The 14,383-nt window shown below is 33.6% G+C and overlaps 2 protein-coding genes across 2 annotated transcripts; both read right to left on the reverse strand.

Moving 5' to 3' along the window:
- Positions 1 to 4,211: 4,211 nt before the first annotated feature.
- LOC132173289 (probable inactive poly [ADP-ribose] polymerase SRO5) lies at positions 4,212 to 7,649 on the reverse strand. Its single transcript, XM_059584741.1, has 5 exons — positions 6,442 to 7,649; positions 5,995 to 6,236; positions 5,768 to 5,907; positions 5,552 to 5,647; positions 4,212 to 4,782 (listed from the first exon to the last, which is right to left on the reverse strand). The coding sequence occupies exons 1-5, from the start codon at positions 7,026 to 7,028 to the stop codon at positions 4,753 to 4,755; spliced, it is 1,095 nt and encodes a 364-aa protein (XP_059440724.1). The 5' UTR covers positions 7,029 to 7,649; the 3' UTR covers positions 4,212 to 4,752.
- Positions 7,650 to 12,040: 4,391 nt separating this feature from the next.
- Positions 12,041 to 13,980, reverse strand: LOC132176379 (serine/threonine-protein kinase ATM-like). The gene is made up of 5 exons (XM_059588571.1): positions 13,826 to 13,980; positions 13,573 to 13,707; positions 13,421 to 13,486; positions 12,799 to 12,942; positions 12,041 to 12,356 (listed from the first exon to the last, which is right to left on the reverse strand). The coding sequence occupies exons 1-5, from the start codon at positions 13,919 to 13,921 to the stop codon at positions 12,279 to 12,281; spliced, it is 519 nt and encodes a 172-aa protein (XP_059444554.1). The 5' UTR covers positions 13,922 to 13,980; the 3' UTR covers positions 12,041 to 12,278.
- Positions 13,981 to 14,383: the final 403 nt, after the last annotated feature.

Here is a 14,383-nt window from a genome sequence, read left to right on the forward strand (position 1 = left end):
ATAAATTGTAAGATAAAAATATTGGGAGTTAATAGTCACATCCAAGTTGGTTGTTCTAGAATAGTTTTTGGGGATCGAATTTGCAGCTGTAGAAGAAAAATACTGGAGTCTCGCAAGTAATGATGTTGATGGAAAACCTAGTTTTGGAAGATACATAGCCAGCCTGTACGAGTGGTGAGACAACCTTTATATTTAAGTATTATTATCAACCTAATAAAACCAAGCAAACATAATAAGAACAAGGTTGGGTGATGATTTAGTGGGCTAAATGGAATGTACTAGTACTTTTTTGTTTTTCTATTGGATCCAAAGAGAATATAAAGATATTATTATGGTGATGAAATAGTTTATAAATAAAATGTTTTTTTAGTTGGTGATAGATAAATTTTAGAAAATTAATTATATTTGTCATCCCTCAATATTCGTGTACTATTATATTATCAAATCTCTTCACATTAAATACTTTACATCGGATTAATTGTTGAGTATATGAGTAAAAAAAAAAATTATTAATTGTTGAGTATATACGCGTGAGTATAAAAGGATTGAATCTCACAAATATGAGTGGATTAATATAACGTAGTTGAACCCAAGCTCATAAATTCTCTAACAAGTCTTATTAGAGCCAGTGATGGAATAGCATAGGCACGAACGAGGGACCCTAGGGTATCTTAGAAACGGCCCATGAGATTGAGTGTAACACATTTGAACCAAAACCCATAATCTTAATCTTTTGAATTAAATGGTATCCCAATATATTATATTATTCTCACTGAAAAAATTCTTCAAGGTGTCAATCTCTATATCCCTAATACTTTTAATCTTTTTTTGAATGTCAGCCACTAATAACTATCAATAGCATTTTTAATCCTATTTAGCTGGTTGTTGTTTTGGGCAAGCATAAAATTTAGGTAAATTATATAAAAATTTATGAACAATGATTTAATTAAATAAGTATGCTGGTAAGCATATGGGCAATATATATATTTGTTTATTTCAACACACTGAATTTGTACAAGTCAAGGCCGCTAGAAAATCGAATAAAAATGGGGGGTTGTTAGGTTAACTTTTGTCATGTTGCTGCTAATTATGAAAAAGCTGTGGCATGATTTGCGGCAATTCACTCCTTGCTTGGTTTTCACATTGCATTATCACTGACCACTTAATGCAGAAAAAAAAAAAAAAAAAAAAAAAAGTTTGTCATATAATTGTAGGGCATGTTTGCCAAAGGACTAGACTCGACCGGACCCAAATACTCAAAAAATTTATTTCAAAATCAACTCTAATATTTTTTATTTTTTACATTAAATCAATCATTTTTTTATTACTATTCAAATAAAAAAATCACTACAAATTTTTTTTTTTTTTTCATTTTTTCATACAAAACATTTTTACATTTTTTTCTCACATCAATCAAATCTGCCACAATTCTAGTCTATTCTCTTTTTCAAGTCTTTTGCCAAACACACCCTAGAAAATTATATGATTCCTCATTGTGCTTGTCTCCCTTGTAGTTTACAACTGCCTGGCAAAAATGGGTGCATGCCACTTGGAGAAGAAGCTAGCTAATCCAACTGCAATCAATGGCTGTCATTTCTTACATATGAATTGTCATTTCTTAAAATTTCATTCCTCTCATCTCCACCAATGTCATTTCTAATGAATAGCACAAAAGTGGTGGTTTACAATTCAACCACGACAAGTTTGAGTTTTCTTTTTGGGTATTATGATATACTGTTCAATATTACAATGACATTCTTAGAATATTGTAGTAATTACTCTCATAATATTATCATAATATTCCTTGTCTTGTCCGCCAAAAAAAATAAAAATCATTGTCTTAATTACTAAAGATTGTAGTTAATTATTCTAGATTATTATCCTCATTCAATTATTATAAAGAAGCTGGACATGGTAGAGTTTTACACACACAAATGCTATTGTCATATACTTTGTTCTAACTCTACGGTTCAACTCTCAGTTTGACTTTCATTAAATATTTTACGTATTGGACCTCACCTGTTAAAAGAGTTTGAACTCATACATGAATAGAGAGTGTTAAGAAATTAATTAAATTTATAATTTCTTATTAATTTAAGCTTTTTGTGTAAATAATGACTAGATCCTTGGTGGCTGCAAAAACAGAAAAGAATTTTAAAATTAAAATTGTAATGATAATGCCAAATAGTGTGCCATCCAAAGAGTGATAGCCATGGCCCATGAAAAAAAACTTGTTCTCATGGAAAATCCATTTCCTAGAAGAATTGTTTTGGTGGACTTTGTGTGGAAGAAGGAATCAAGGTGTTAATTATAGCCTATTGGCTATAGGGCTAAAGCCTAAAACTGAGTCGGAAACATTTCTTAGAGGGGAATATTTCAGGATTTTTGATTCAGCAACTGGGCCTAATCCAATCCAAGCCCATTTATATTTGTAGTCTTGGGTTCATGGTTGTTTGAGACTAATATCTAGAAGCCCAATTGTTGCCTCTATTTGCCAAGTTGCTGAGAATTTATTGTGAAAATCTTTACTTTTATTATACTTTTTATAAAAGTATAATAAAACATATAAACACAAAGCTTATGATTAGAGAAAAGGTTACCACTAAAGGCATTTAAGGAACATGTTAATAAATTAAGCTCAATCATAACCCTTGATATTTATTTTATAAATTACATAATGTTTGTTTATGTTATTAGACAGACTTTGCAGATTTCATTAAAATTGATTTTTTTTTTCTTTTTTCATTTTTCATTGTGTACATACATACATACATGTGCCAGTCTGGATGAATGGTAACATGAGTATTCTTTGAAGAAGAGCATTATTGGTGGACATTTTATAGACACTTCTCATTATGAAAATTCAGCATGTTATTTGTGTTGCTGCATATAGAAGGGATCATGTTGATATATAACTATTATGACTTGCACTAGTGAGTTGTTTGACTATGGTATTATGATGACCAAATTAAAGTAAAAATGGAACATAATAATAATCTTATCGAGTATAATAAACATTATTGTCGTATGGACCAAGTGAGAGAATCCAAGAATTTTATTGATCCACCTAATATAGCATATATGTTTTTATTGGATGAGAACTGGAGTTATAATTAAGAGAAATGCTATTTTTACTTCTTCTGTCCAATTACCGTCCAACTTCATCTATATATATATATATATATATTTTCAAATCTACCATTAAGGATTTATATAGGTCCAACAGATCCAATGGTGTATTTGAAAAAGAGCTGAATACGAAATGAACAAGAGTTAAAAGAATAGTAGATCTCGTTAGTTAAATAAAGAAATAGATAAGGGAAATGATTCTTTTCCTTCCTATTCCCTACAAATTCAACGGTGGATTTGCAAGAGTTGGACAGGAAGGATCAATAGCATCTCTCAATCAGTCTCAATCAGTCATGGTCTACTCTGTAAATTTACACAATTTTTGTGTCATGTAAAATTGAAGAGCAAGCGAAAGAAACCACTTTCTTATGTTATTAACATAATTTATGTGAAAATCATAATAATTTTGATATTGGGAGTTAATAATTTATGTAGATATATTTACAATTTCACAGCCAAACGCAAGCAGTTTCTTTGATCTCGGTGTTAAGTTGAGGGTTACCTGACTTAACCCCTCATGCAAAAGATGTGAGCTATGAATGGATCAGCACAAATGTGTTGATGCTGATTGAAGAGGCAGAGCATATGCCAACAAAGTGGAAGTCTGATCCAAGTAGAAGGTGCCTCGAATTTTGGATAGAGCATCTCCTACGCATCTTTTATGCAAATTTAAATTTACAATTGAATACACATGAATCTCACATATTTGATGGTAGATTCGCACATCTATGATAAGAAGATGAATAAAAAATGTGTAAGAGAATAAAAGCAAACATTTCTCATATATATATATAATGAAGCAAAAATCCAATAGCAACTTGTCTTTACCTTATCCAGAACACATTTTGCTTGTTGTGTAGCTACTTTTAAGCAATCACTATAGCTTTTCTTTAATGTTCAGATTTCTAAATTCTCATAGGGTCCCCCCCCAAAAAAAAAAAAAAAAAAAAAAAATTCCTTCTACATATGACGTTGCTGGATTCAAGCTCCCCCTCATATGGGTCAAAAGAACAACCCACTTGCAGCTCAGCCTAAAATGCTATTATGACATTAGCAAATATAAACACGAAGATGCCCGCCCCTAGAAAAATTGATTTTTGAGCTGTAAACGCATCTCATTTGTCAACAATCCAACCAGAAAATCACTCTCCATCAACAACATCCCGCAACCATGTGATGTGATTACAACAGAAAAAAAAAAAGAAAAAGGACTCCATTAGGTAGAACACCAACACTAACAGCTAAGATTTATACAACTAGTGAGAAATCTGAAGAATCTGCATCTTCCCAATCCTTCACCATCAGTTGCCTTAGAAACAGCTATACAATATGTCAAAACCATCTGCCTTCTCATTCCTGTTCTCGAGAGTAACCAGCTACTGCACTTACCTGTGTGAATTGCCTGCACTCTGTGTATAATCCGCTCCATTCCAAGCCACCTTTTAGTTAAGAGAAATGATAAAAGCCATTCTCCATTCCATCTTTCACCCATCTTTGCACATTGGATAAGTTGATCCACCATTAAATTTGTGGGACACACACGAGAGTCCCACAAGTCTAATAACGGATTTGTAAAAATGACGGATAGAAGATGGAATGGAGAATGATATGTAACATAACTCTTTATTTAAGGCCGGCTAGCGCCTTGGAATGCTGGAGAAACAACATGTTAAGTCTCAATCCAATAACATTTTCTTATGCAAGGCAAAAGAAAAAGAAAGAAAGAAAAGGAAATATAATCATGGAGTCTTATGAAGAAACCCTTAAACCCCAGTAATTCATGGAATCTTATAAAGATTTGAGTTAATTTTTTATAACAGAAGTAGGCATAAGATAGACGACTTCTACTAGACCATAGCCAGGAATAAAGGAGATGATATAAGCATAATCCTCCACCTTCATTATTCCCCAAGGATTTCATAACATGCACACATCCTCCACTAAAGGCCAGAACAATACTTCACACCATCAAATAATACGAGATTTTCTAATGCTTGTTTTCAACAAAGTAAGATTCTATATATGCCTCGAGATCAAGCTATACCATGCATCCACCATTTAAAATACAAGGTGAACAAGTTCCAGCTTCAAGCAGGATTCTTTCAGAAAGCATGTAATAATCTGATCCCTAACTTTCAGCTCCTTGTACGGCTTCAAAAGTGTACAACAAAAATAGTTCATACAGCAAATTGTTCGACAATAAAATTTTTAAGTCCAAAGAGACCTTGTCACGAAAACTTCTTTGTAATTATCAATTATGTATGTTGAACAGGAATTACATCAGACAAATTAAAATCAACCATATAGCCATTTTGTTTGACATAATTGTCAAAAACAAAGAAGCAAAATTCCCAATATTATTCTCAAGAGTCGGGAATATTGACAAAGTCATCTATTAATTTCGTCACAGAAGAAGTAGTACCTTGGCTTTGAATTTCTTGATTACAGCAATCAAGAGCTTATCTCCTGCTATTTGTCTGAATCGTTGTATCATTTCATTTCGTGATATCTTCTTCGCCTGGAGACAAAGACCAGAAAAAAGTTAATGAGCATCTGAAATAAAAAGGATAATTCTGAAAGAATAAAAAAAAGACTTGTGGGTTTGTGGCCTTTGATAAATGCAACGCTAAGTACTTACTTTGTGAGATTCATGATACTTGTTAATCAGAGAGACGGCAGGTGGAGGCAAGAACTTCGAAAGCACAGAAATTAGAATTGAAAATGGCACCCATGGTGAAGTCGGAACACTCGATCGTTTTGGATTAATCCTTACAAACCCTACACAATTAAAGATACAGAATCAGTAAAACACCATGAGAAAAACAAAATCTACACATCACACACAAAAGAAGCCCAATTATTCACCTGCCAAGCATGGTGGAGCTCTGAAACTCACAACGAACTCGGGCAAAATATGAGTGTTCATGTGGGTACTCCACACAATGTATTTCCGAGGGGCCGAAAGGTTGTCCACGCCGGAATCAAACTCTTCGGAACTCGGGTGACACTGCTCGGAACCGATCTGCACAAGCTCTGCCTTCCCCAATATAACACGACACAGCAGAAGATGTCGCAGACCATCCTTGTCAACAACCGAGTTGCACGCACTATAATAAACATAAAACACCGATGTAAATTTGTCAACAAAATCGTAACATTCTTTGTACAACTGAAAATTTATTATAAGCTTGGGCTTTTGCACAACTGATAATTTTTCACTTTTTATCAAACACATAACAATCTCACGAGTAAATCCCATTGGAACAGAAACATACTAAGAGAAAGAGAAATTGTAATAACCACTAAGCTTACCTTTCTAAAGGGGAATTATCCGGTGAAAGATAAACGCCACCGCCATACAACCCATTGTTCTGAGATAGCCCGCAGTGACCAAAACCATGTGAAACAATCTGAACTATCTCCTCCTTAGAAGCACCATACCAAGCATACTTGGCATTCGCATTGCCGCCGCACTTATTCTCCACCGCCTGCGCATAAACCCGAAACGAATTCAATCTCGCTTGTCCCATCACACCGCCAAAGCCGTTTTTATGAATGCCCACAACGCTTGCTTGCACGCCAAGCGAATCGAAACTCGACACGAATCTGCGATTGATAATTTCGTAAACTGTGTCCCCTTCAACAAGCCTGACCAACCCATCATCGAACAACTGAAATTGCTCGCAACTCGGACCAGAAACGCCGCTTTCGGAATCGGAAACCAACGGTTCTTGATCACAAACGGTCTCCGAGACCGACTCTTCGACGCCGGATCGCTCATCGAATAGTTTTTCAGATGAAGTGTTAGAAGATGAAGTCCCAAATCCATGTGGAAAACTATGACTGTTACGCATTTGAGTAGACGATGACCAACATTGATCTCCGTTACTATTCTCCATATCAGCGAACCGACAGGGAATTACAACCGCCAAAGAGAAAAGCTAATTAAGAGTGATTTACAATGTAACAGCCAAGAAAACGAGCATAAATCCAAAAGAAACAGAAAACCAAAAGATAAGAATCTGTAACAAAAGGAGAAAAAAAAAAAATCACTGAAGAAAATACAATTCCAAAATTAAGATCTCCATAGAAATGAACGGACAGAGTAGCAGAGCCTCTGGAGATTAGTTTGCCCAAAACCCAAAAAATCCTTAGATCGAATTGAACTCCAAAGAATCGAAAACAAGAGAAGATAAATCACAACATCTTCGCACCAAAACAAAACCCAGAAAAAACTAATAGAGATCAAAGCGAACCCATACTCTGTTATCAAGAAAACACCAAAAAGGAAAAAACGTAAGCGCAAAGAAAGCTTCTAATTATGGAAGGGTTTGCATGTGATGATAGTTGCCCAAGAAGCACAACAAGAAGGAATCAATGCATTTTGTTGTGTGTATTTTGCGAGTATTTATTTGAATGCGAAAATGTTACGTGGGGGTTGGCGAACAGGGCGGTTACAGTCTACAGAGAAAGTTGATATAAAATACAACTAACGGAACCGCCTTTTGTTGGAACGGGCGATGGGCGGTGCGCTAATTGTTTTGCGTTTTTTCAGGGCCTGTTGTTTTTTAGACTGCTCTAGACAGCCGGTTGCCCACCATAATAATACCCTGAATCCAGACTTTTGAACATATGCTGAAGTTACTATAATACCCTGAATCCAGATTTTTGAACATATGCTGAAGTTACTATAATACCCTTGCCCTTGCTAGTGCATGATTGGTTCATGGATAATGTATACAATTAAAGCCTGACACGCATTACAGATAGACATGAGAAGATATTGTAGAGGAGATTCTGTAGAGGGTTACGGTTGATATTATTATTGGTAATTACAACTTTTGGGTGTGTAGATAGACATGAGTTTTTGATTAGTAAAAGAAAAAAAAAATCATATAGTATATGAACAGAGTTTTCATTTGAATTGGGTTGGAAAAATTTCTTTCAATCTAATCTATAAAAGTTACATGTGTCTCTTGAATATGTAAAAAATATATACCTTTTTAATAACAGGGACAGAATTGAAATAAATCTTATTAAAAAAAAACGATTCATATTTGTCTAGGTTGCAGCCAACCATAATTTTTATGTGGGCAAGCGGTGCCTAAATGAGGTCAATAGAAGTGAGTATGAGATATTTATTGTTAGGCCAAAATAGTAGATGAAAGTTTATAGGAATATATTGTTGGGTTAATTACCCTTTCCATATCTACCAGTGTAGTTCATGTACAATGTGTAAATTGGTGATAGTTTAAGGGTGAAAAAGGTAATTAACCCTATATTCTTCATTATCCCAAAAAAAAGTATATATTCTTCCTAAAATTCTCTTACATTGATCATAATTTTTTTTTTTTTTTTTTTAATGAAGACAAGATAAGAAGTATATTGAGGGGGGAGGGATGGAATTGTCGCAACTTTAGAAGCAAGAAGTACTACTCGCTCGGCTTTTGAAATTTGAGCAACATAATTGTGTTTAAGAATCCGTGGGTCAGTAATGGAGCTGGACTAAATAGTAAATACCCAATAGCAACACCAATGGGCTGGAATAAATACCCAATATTACTAGATTTACATCTGGACAAAAGAAAAATAAATAAGTTATAAAACTTATTAGATATAAATATTATTTGGAAAAAATATAAAAAAAGCCCCTCAAACTAACAGTTATACTAAAGTGTAAAAAGGGTCCCATCTTTTTTTATATTCCTATAATACCCTTAATCTTTTAAAAACTAAAAAAAAAAAAAAAACTAAACTATTTTTTAAACAAAAAATAAATTTTTTTTTTAAAAAAAACAAGGGGTAAATAAATACAAATATATATTTTTTGGAATGAATAAAAAATTAGTCACTATTGGTGGCTTAAATTACAAATAGCTTGTGTGGTATAAAAAATATAGATAAATGCAAAATCAAACCTTGTGATTGGCCCAATTTGCAGCCACTTATTTTGAAAAATTAATTTTTTTTAGTTATTTATTTTATATTTTAGTTTTTAAGATTAGGGGTATTATAGGAATATAAAAAAAGATGAGACCTTTTTGACACACTTTAATAGTTTGATGGACTACTTTAACTAGTAGCTTTTAAACATTATAAAGCTATATCCTAAACGGCTGTTAATTTGAAAGATTTTTTTTTATATTTTTCTCGTATTGTTTTGTTCTCGACTTTTTTACACAACAAATTGGCGTAAAAATAAAGCTTGGAACTGAAAACGTCAGATTTGATAAGCGTTTACAAGAAAGGATAAGAATAGTAAATATAACTAGTTTTTTTCTTTTTTCCTAAATTCACCCGAAATGTGTGGGAGAATCCGTGGGTCAGCTGTAACGGTTGTTTTAGTGGTTCAGCGGCTGCTAGGTCAAAACCAGGAGGACTCAGTAGTCCTTTGCCTTGGAGAGAAAGGTATTGCGCATTTGTCAGTTAGTTAAAGTTGTTCTCTCAATTTTTTTTTTCTTGGGCAACAGTGTTGCCGCAACACACAATCTTTCTTATTTGTCAAATTTTATTGATAGGGTTTCACTTGCAAGACAAAATAAACTTGTGTTAATGAAGCTTAATCGGCTGGGATTCCACCTAATGAAACGGATGTCACTAGTTCAAATTCTTCTCTCCCTCTTGTGCAGACATGTCAAAAAAAAAAAAAAAAAAAAAAGACAATAAACTTGTACAATATGTGTATGTAGCTTCTTATATTAAAAAAATAATAATAATAAAATTCTATGTTTATTTGGATGCATTTTGATCAAGAACATGTGTTTGGCAAATAGGTTTTTTCTCATTTCTCATTTAAAAAAAAAAAGAAAAAGAAAAAAAAAAAGTTAACTTCGGTGGGTTTGGCATTGCAATTTCATAAATAAAAAATGTGGTTTTAAACCAAATCACAAAAAATACATTATTTGGAATTGCGTTTTAAAAAAATTATGCTTTGAAAATGTATAAAATATGTGTTTTCAAATTGCAGATAATGGGCTGTTTTTTTGAAAACACACAATTTTAAAGGTCAAACTACGATTTTGTCAAACGCTTAATTGCGTTTTTAAAAATCACGTTATTAAATCTCACATTTTAAAATTGCACATTTCAAAATCACAAATTAAACCGACTTCATATTAACAAATAACTTTCTTTATTTTTTTCTCACAAAAAATTTAAAAACTCATTTCTATTCTATATCACGTCAATCAATTCCTTCGTCATTTTTCCTTTCAAAACTCTTTGTCAAAAACACCCAATGAGGTATGGTAGGGTAAATGAAGATACGTAAGAGAGAAAAGAATTTCTACATTTCATGAGTTTTTCTTGGTCCCTACGTTGAGGTATGAAAATTGATGCTTTTCATTTTACTGCCCAACGGAATCAATGAATATAGGCCATCATTTCTGTCGTAGTCAACTGTAGGCAGTGGGATCACGTATTATACGCATAACTTTCCACCTAGCAATCTTTCCGACTGATGAAATAAGCTGTTGATGTCTTGCAGTCCACGAATAATTGATTCGATTCATGGAATTTCGTATTATTACTTATGAGAAATATTTCTTCTGACATTGAATTGATTGGAGGCCATTGGTGGGACGGCCACACCAAGAACATGATACTATTTCATAGTCCTATAATATCAAATCCTAAGGAAAGAAGATGAAATGGGAGAAAATCAGAATTGTTCCCATTAAATAGAAAGAGTTCCTGCTTACAATATATATACTCTGTTTCTATATGCGTAAAACACTAAAAACAGAGTATGAGAGAAGATGAGATTAGTTACAAAACTATTAATCAGTTCAACTAATTTAATCAACAAACTAACTAAACTAATTATAATTACAACACGTGTTAGTTTAGATATAATTAATCTGCTGTTATAAAATGTCAGTGTCATTTAAACATTTTAAATAATGCGACACCATATAAACATTAGATTTTCAAAATCTAATATTGACCAATAAATGATTCATCTCCAATCTCCATCTCCATTTCATACGGAAGAAAGAGAATCTTGTTCCATCACCCCATAGCTAGCTTGTTGCCCTCTGACTCAAGGGAACACAAATACCTTGACAATGATCTTTTAAAATCGAAGAGGCCATTAAAGATTGTATTCCCTTTTTGCAAAGCTTTTTTAATTGTTATACACATCTTTACTGTATAAAGTTTTCTTGTTAAGCTTTTGCCGTCCTTTAAAAACTAAAAGATTGGTGCCTTCGGTCTTAAGTGCCAAGTAAGGGAGAGACTATGGTGGCAAATCTAAGACAAATGTCAATACTTTTACCAAAAGAGATTCTCACTCAAACCAGCGGTTTGCTTAGTCTAACAGAAATTGCATTGTGCTATAGACTTGGGATTGGAGGATTTTTTTTTTTTTTTTTTTTGGCTTTTAATTTAAAAAAGTGTAACATATTTTTTAACAAACAAAACCCAATTCCAAATTGAGAAAAGTGATCCATCCAATTAGGGAAGCGTTTGGCATTGCAATTTCATAAAGAAGAAGTGCAATTTTAAACCAAAAAGCAAAAAATTGATTGTTTAGAATTGCAATTTTAAAACGCAGAAAATCTGCATTTTAAAATCGCTGGTAAGAATATACTTTTTAAAAAACTCACAATTTTAAAAGCCAAAACACAATTTTGCTAAATGCTTAGTTGTACTTTTAAAAATTATATTTTCAAATCGCACATTTTACAATCGCTATTTTTAAATCGCTCTTTTTGAAATCGAAAACCCAAACTGACCCTAAATCGCTCCACCATCTAACTTTAAAAGTGCATTTTCCTTCGGTCCTAGTAGGGTTAGTGAGGAGGCAGAGATCAGCTAACTCATTCAATTAACTCACTTTCTATGTGAATATTGAAGTAACTAGATAGAGCTGACGTGCTTGTCGAAGTGAATCCGACACTCGATCGGAATATTTAGGAAAAAACAAAACGCTGATCAAAATTTTAATCTTACACGCTGCTTCCAGAACAGAAGCAAAGAAATACATCGGGAAAAAAGCACCCTGTACAGCATGAATTGTTCGCGTGTATCATTATACACACCAATTACAACCAATACGAAAAATCAGACTACAGAAGAAAAACACCTCAATATTCACAAAAATGGAAAGCCGCCTGTACAAGGTGATGAGCAGAAGAGGACAGATCTCATCACATCCAAGATGCCCATCCAGGAAACAAATGACACAAACGCTCAGAATCGATAGCATCTTGTATAAGTTGTTGAACCTATAAAGGAAAATTCAGATTAATTTTAAATCAGATATACCAGAACGTAATAAGATAAAGATTTCACCATGTTTGCCTGAATCCTGGTCACCCAGAAAAAAAAACAGAAAGAAGAAAAAACCAGAATAGCAAAATAGCAAAAGTTTCCTTGCCTGAATAGAGTGAATTGATTTTGCTACTACATAAACTTCCTAGTTTGGCTACAAGTTTTGCAGTGTCTTGGTTCAATAGGTTAGCAAGAATTTGCATTTGCTGCTGAAAATCTAAAATTTCATTGGATAATTTAACAGTTCAATTCAAAATTTCTTTTTCGTTTCTTTAATTAATTGTGTTTAGAAGCAAACCTAGCTTTTTATTATATGAACCATCCAGCAGGAAAACTGCTTTCACAAGCTGATTTGGATATGGTTACATGCATGTAGCAGTGACATTGGAGAATTACCTGCCCATGTACACTCCGCATTTCGCCTTCTTCATATCCATCTAGTTTTTGTTTGACACGCATCAAAGCACGTGCAGCATCCTTGTTCCCCTCATATTCGTCTTGTGTGCCTTCCAAGATTGTCTCCAGATCATCATCAGTTTCCTATCAAGGAGAAAAAAGCTATGCTGCATGAGCAATTGTGTATGCATGCTAGACACACGTTTTAAGGCAATTCATACGTATATAGCCAGAGTTATTCAAGAAAGGCTGCATATTTAACTCACAAACTATCAAGATCCATTATTTTGACAGCATTCCATACTGTTTGGCCCAGGCTTCCTCCCCTCCTTTACATGAATATTCCTTGCACTTTCATTGCCTTATTTATTTATTTATTTATTTTTGGGTTCAGAATGTCTAAGTTTCATTTGAGCAATTACGAGCTGTTTTTCCATTTCCATAGTTATGCAAAGCCTTTGCTTCTTTTTGTTCACCAATATTCCATTACCATAATTTTTATTATCAGTATTTTATTCACTTTCTTTAACAGAAATTCAAATGACTCCTTTCTTTTGAATTCAGAGGCAATGTGGTCCTAAACACAATACATATGCATATGATAAGAGAATGTCTGGAATACCTTTTGACGCTGCAAAGCCTTCAGAGGAGATAGTGCCCACTTATACAGGGGATCGTGGATAAAAACCTGCAGAAAATTTCCATCTGCTATCAAGGAAATAAGAGATTGCATGTGTTATTCATTATTAAGAGACACTGGGTAACTAATCATACTTCAACAATGGTCAGCAGCGCTGCTTTATTTGTCCGCATAACAGAAAGAGTTTCCTCACAACATCTTCTGAAAACCCCTTCCACTCCAGTGACACCCATACCATCAATTATGTCTCTTGTAAGCCTGAATGGAACCTGCCAAAGTTGATGTAATAAGAGATGAAAAATGAGGAGACATATTATGCAGTGGCTGACGTAAGCAAACAAAGGGAAAGGAAAAAAGTAATCTTCATAAGGATTGGGACAAACAAACCCGCTCTGGTGTCTTAAGCATCAATCCCTGTTCAAAGGCAACACCAAGATCTATGTGAACAACTTCGGCAGTGGCTTGATCAATTAAGATATTCATGGCATGTCGATCTCCAAGGCCAACAATGTAACCAACCTGTATATGAAGCAAATTAGTCACTATTTCATCCAGGTGCAAGATAAGATAAGTCACATTGCATATGTGAAATCAGGCTGAATTTATTAGGAAGAGATCTTTTCAGAGAGAGAGAGAGAGAGAGAGTTAAAAGTGGGATTTGGATTTAAACTTAGCACATTGGGGTTCGAGAGTTATATAGTGTATCAGAGAGAACAATATCCACATTGATTCGGTTACATGATTGGAGTGATCCATGCTGAAACTGTTTTGGCAACTCAAAGTTGGCACATATTAGCAGGCAATGTCATCAAAAAAGACAAGCAAGATGAGCTTTTAGGAAAATTCTTCTATTTTCCAGTTGCTTGTGCTACAAGCACCATCTGTATTCAATACAAAAAAAAAACAAAAGATCCAAAAAAAAAAAAAAAGAAAAAAAAAAGGGAA

Source organism: Corylus avellana, chromosome ca3 (genome assembly GCF_901000735.1).
Source record: "Corylus avellana chromosome ca3, CavTom2PMs-1.0".
NCBI lineage: Eukaryota > Viridiplantae > Streptophyta > Magnoliopsida > Fagales > Betulaceae > Corylus > Corylus avellana.

Excerpts from the sequence above, each read along its gene's own strand:
- LOC132173289 (XM_059584741.1), bottom strand. The coding sequence starts at position 7,028 with ATGGAGAATAGTAACGGAGATCAATGTTGGTCATCGTCTACTCAAATG. Across the intron at positions 6,237-6,441 it reads GATAATTCCCCTTTAGAAAG|TGCGTGCAACTCGGTTGTTG; the intron begins GTAAGCTTAGTG and ends TGTTTATTATAG. Across the intron at positions 5,908-5,994 it reads AGCTCCACCATGCTTGGCAG|GGTTTGTAAGGATTAATCCA; the intron begins GTGAATAATTGG and ends TTAATTGTGTAG.
- LOC132176379 (XM_059588571.1), bottom strand. The coding sequence starts at position 13,921 with ATGAATATCTTAATTGATCAAGCCACTGCCGAAGTTGTTCACATAGAT. Across the intron at positions 12,943-13,420 it reads AGGCTTTGCAGCGTCAAAAG|GAAACTGATGATGATCTGGA; the intron begins GTATTCCAGACA and ends TCTCCTTGATAG. Across the intron at positions 12,357-12,798 it reads TGCGGAGTGTACATGGGCAG|GTTCAACAACTTATACAAGA; the intron begins GTAATTCTCCAA and ends TTTCCTTTATAG.